The 4,302-nt window shown below is 39.7% G+C and overlaps 1 protein-coding gene across 1 annotated transcript in view; it reads right to left on the bottom strand.

The window, feature by feature from the left end:
• Positions 1–1,607: 1,607 nt before the first annotated feature.
• The window catches only part of LOC137641318 (uncharacterized), a 3,227-nt gene continuing 532 nt past the window's right edge, over positions 1,608–4,302 (bottom strand). The window contains exons 1-2 of the mRNA XM_068373745.1: positions 2,384–4,302; positions 1,608–1,744 (exon numbers count right to left, since the gene is read on the bottom strand). The exon at positions 2,384–4,302 is cut by the window's right edge and continues 532 nt beyond it. Of these exons, the coding sequence (XP_068229846.1) occupies positions 2,858–4,144 (1,287 nt within the window). The 5' untranslated portion in view covers positions 4,145–4,302 and the 3' untranslated portion in view covers positions 1,608–1,744; positions 2,384–2,857. The remainder of the gene's footprint in view (positions 1,745–2,383) is intronic.

Raw genomic sequence — 4,302 nt, 5'->3', positions numbered from 1 at the left:
CCTGTAATAAAAATTCCTTTGAGAAGTCTGGTGCCCTTAAAATTGGTTTAGAGATCAAGATACCTTTAAGCTGATTGAAAAGATTGTCTAATTCCTTAGTCCAAACAAAGGTTACTTTGTTAGATAGTAGTGCATATAATGGAGCAGCAAGAATTGCGAAATTTTTAATGAATTTGGAATAATTAGAGACCATACCTAAAAAGGTTTTAAGTTGAGATTTTGAAAGGGGTACTGGTATATTCATTACACTCACAATATTAGCATCTTTTGGCATTATTTCTCCACTGCCCAAATAATGACCAAGGTATACAACCTTAGCTTGCCCAAATGAACTCTTGGCTAAGTTGATGGTGAGACCTACAGTACGTAGTCGTGTAAACAATTTTGAGAGTGTGTGCAGATGTTCCTCCCAAGTCATGTTTGCTATGACTATATCGTCCAAGTATACATAGACATTAGGTAAATCTCTGATTACCTCTGCTATCAGCCTCTGAAATGTAGCAGGGGCATTAGAGAGCCCAAAAGGCATAACCACATATTCAAATAGGCCAAAGGGTGTTACAAAAGCAGAGATTGATTGGGCCTTTGGGGTCAGTTTTACCTGATAGTACCCTTTTAGTAAATCAATCTGAGTAAAACTCTTTGAATTACTTATATTGTCTAAAATATCATTGATCCGTGGCAAAGGAAAAGAATTTTTAATGGTGACCTTATTCAGTCTGCGGTAGTCTGTACAAAGTCGTAACTTACCGTTTGCTTTAGGTACAAGTATACAAGGTGAACCCCAAGGGGAGGTACTTGGGACTGCTAACTTGTGATCTATCAAGTACTGTACCTCTAACCTTAAGGATTCAAGCTTCTTTCCTATCGCTCTGTAAAATGGTTGTCTGATGGGCTGTGTTCCCGGCTCCAGCAAGATGTCATGTTGAATCAGGTTACAGGTTCCTGGATCATCAGTGCACAAGTCCTGAAAACTGGTGAGCAAGGAGTTTAGTTCTTTGCTTTCATTTGTAGACAAGTGTGATAAGAAGGAGTCAAGCTTACCCATTATCTCAGAGTTAGTTAAATCACTAATAGATATCAGTTCTGGTTCTTCATCAGGGTCTTCATTAGTAGTAACAACAAGATAGTCATCTTTAGACCTTAGAGTTGAGGTAGTCACCAATGTTACTCGAGGTGGTCCACTATTTACTCTACTTTGGTACCGCTTCAACAAGTTCACATGAACTAATTGTGTGTCCTTCCTCCTATCTGGGGTACTAATTACATAGTTTACCTTAGAAAGACGATCTAGGACTGTATATGGGCCGGCAAACTTCTCTCTCAATGGAGCTCCTGGAATTGGATGGTATAAAAGTACCTGGTCACCTTTCTGGAACTCCCTTAACCTGGCTTTCTTGTTCCCCTGTTGCTGCATTACTTGTTGCGAGGAAAGGAGGTTAGAACATACCAAATCATTTATCTGATGAAACTTACTTTTAAGGTCTTTAATATATTGCAACGTGTTAGTAGTCTCCTCTGGTTTCTGATGCAAAATATTTTCTTTCACCATACCCAATACAGTTCGTGGTCGACGACCAAACAATGCCTCAAAGGGAGATATCCCTGTGGAATCATGTGGAGTGCATCGAAAAACATACATTAGGAGATCGAGGTCCTCATCCCAATGATTTGCCGTTTCACTGCTGTACTTACGCAAAAGGTTCTTCAAGGTTTGATGGAACCTTTCCAGGGCACCATTTGTCTGTGGATGATATATAGAGGAGTTAACATTATGAATATTCAATGTATGCATAGTTTGTTTGAAGACATGGCTTGTAAAATTAGTTCCCTGGTCACATTGTAACTCATAGGGAAATCCTAAAACAGTGAAAACCTTCCTAAGGTTAAGTAATATAGTCTTTGCATTTATGTTTTTGATTGCAAATGCCAAAGGGTACCTTGAAGTGGGACACATAGTCAGTATGTATTCATTCCCTCTCTTAGTCTTTGGTAAGGGACCAACGCAATCTATGATGAGTTTGTAAAAAGGAGTTTTGGGTACTAGTACGTTCTGGAGTGGTGCTGGCGGGATTCTCTGGTTAGGTTGACCTGTAACCTGACAATGGTGACATGAAGCAACATAGCTCTTAATATCTTTACCAAGGCCTGGCCAATAATAGTCTTCACTTACTCTTTTATAGGTCTTGTTGACCCCTAAGTGGGATTCTGCAGAATGAGCGAGGTCTAACAAGGAAAGTCTTAGAGGTTGAGGAATGACTATTTGGTGGCAATCCCTCCAAGTATGGTTAGAATTAATCTGTGGCGACCTGAAATACCTGCAGAGAATACCTTTATTCACATAAAAATATGGCAATTTTGGATTTTCATCTGGAATTCTCACCTTTTTCCAAAGTTCACTAAGGCTGGGGTCCTCTTTCTGTAGCTCGGTAAACTCTTTCTTACCTACGTTCACCAAGTCTAAGGCCTCCATAGTTCTTCCAGTAGTTTTACTCTCACTTTTCAAGTGTCCTGCCCTGGAAGTATTCCTAGTCACAACCTGAGTTATAGCTGGTGGAGATTCCATGGACTTACTTTCTTCTTGGATTACGAAATCAGGATCTGAAATAATAAAATTAGTTTTCACCTGTGACCCTGCTAAATCATCACCCAAGATCAGCTCTACTGGAGAACACGGCAAGGCTTGCTTTAACACAGCTACTTTAGCCTTTCCTGTAAAGTAAGGACTAACAATTTCCACTTCAGCAAGAGGCAGAGTCCTGGAAGAGGTTAAATCTGAAATGGTTACAAACTCCCTAGTGTAAGTTAGATTCTTCGAACCTAAGTCTGTCAATACAGACTGAGAGGAACCAGAGTCTCAGAGGCACTTCAGTGAAGTACCATTTACAGTAACATCACAAATAAATCCTTCAAACGGCTGCAACCCTTCCATCGGAGTAGTCACATGGCATGTGCTCCTTGACTGGGCATTTTTACCTTCTTTTGCTTTTGAAGTTTTGCACTGGGGAAGTGGACAATTTTCAATAGTGTGGCCCTCTTTCTTGCAGTAAGCACAAGATACCTGGGGAGATTTGGAAAAGGAAGGAGATGATTTGTTAGTTTGACCCTTTTGTGATTTATGGATTAAGTGGTAATCATCGGCGAGACTAGCTGCCTTCTTTACTAGTGTTTCACCTTTAAAATGAATGAAGGTTGAGATATGAGTAGGCACTTTCCTCAAAAATTCTTCTAGAAGACTCAAATTCTTAAATGATTCGAAGTTATCAACACCTGCTCTTTCTAACCACTTATTCAACTGCCTATTTTTGAGACTACAAAATTCTACAAAAGTTTGGTTGAAAGTTTTAACAGAATTTCTAAAATTTTGTCTGTACCCTTCTATGGTAATGGAGTACGCATCCAAGATAGTTTTCTTTAACACTGTATAGTCATTTTCACTTACCAGTTGTGAAGCAACAAATGCAGCTTTACCCTTAACTTTGTTCCTGATGAGCAAGGACCAGAATTCTACAGGCCATTTTAAGGTTTCAGCGATTTGTTCAAAGTTCTGGAAGAAAACCTCGGGATCTCTCTCGTCGAAATCAGGGACAAGCTTACTGGCTTTAAAAACTTCGAACGTAGCAGGGAGTGGGGCTTCCTTTCTGATACTTAAAGAAAGCTCCTGGAGTTTTTTCTGGTGTCTTATCTCCGCTTCTCGTTCCTTCTCTCTTGCTTCTGCTCTCTTCTCTTCTAGGTAGAGCTCCCGATCGGTCGTTTCCTTCTTTTCCTTCTCTCTTGCTTCTCGTTCCTTCTCTCTTGCTTCTGCTCTCTTCTCTTCTAGATAGAGCTCCCGTTCGGTCGTTTCCTTCTTTACCTTCTCTAACTGCAATTGAAGCCTTATTTTCTCTACTTCTGTATCTACTGGAACAGGCGGAAGTACTCCTGCTGCAATTCTGAGTGCTTTTACTTCTTCATCATCTGCAATAATCACTTGGTTAATTAAATAATCCAAAATGTTACTCAGTAATCTAGCCTTCACATAAGCAGGATCAACCACAATGTTACATTTTGCTGCTAGGTCACGCAGATCCTGCTTAGTAGCATACCTGAGCGTAGATAATTCCTCTTTGGGGTTTCCAGCAAAGCTCTCTAGATTAAAAGGCATTTTGAACAAGGTTTAATTACTCACTACACAACACTTATGTAAATACCACAAATCCTACCTACCTAACAATGAATGGCTGACTAAACGCGAACACATTAACTCTGTTAATCATTCTAAACAGTATTCATATTTATAAAATAAAGTTAACAGTAGCCACA

Source organism: Palaemon carinicauda, chromosome 5 (genome assembly GCF_036898095.1).
Source record: "Palaemon carinicauda isolate YSFRI2023 chromosome 5, ASM3689809v2, whole genome shotgun sequence".
In the NCBI taxonomy this organism is placed as follows: domain Eukaryota; kingdom Metazoa; phylum Arthropoda; class Malacostraca; order Decapoda; family Palaemonidae; genus Palaemon; species Palaemon carinicauda.
Note: the sequence above shows the minus strand (reverse complement) of the source record. Positions and strands in the feature narration are given on the sequence as shown.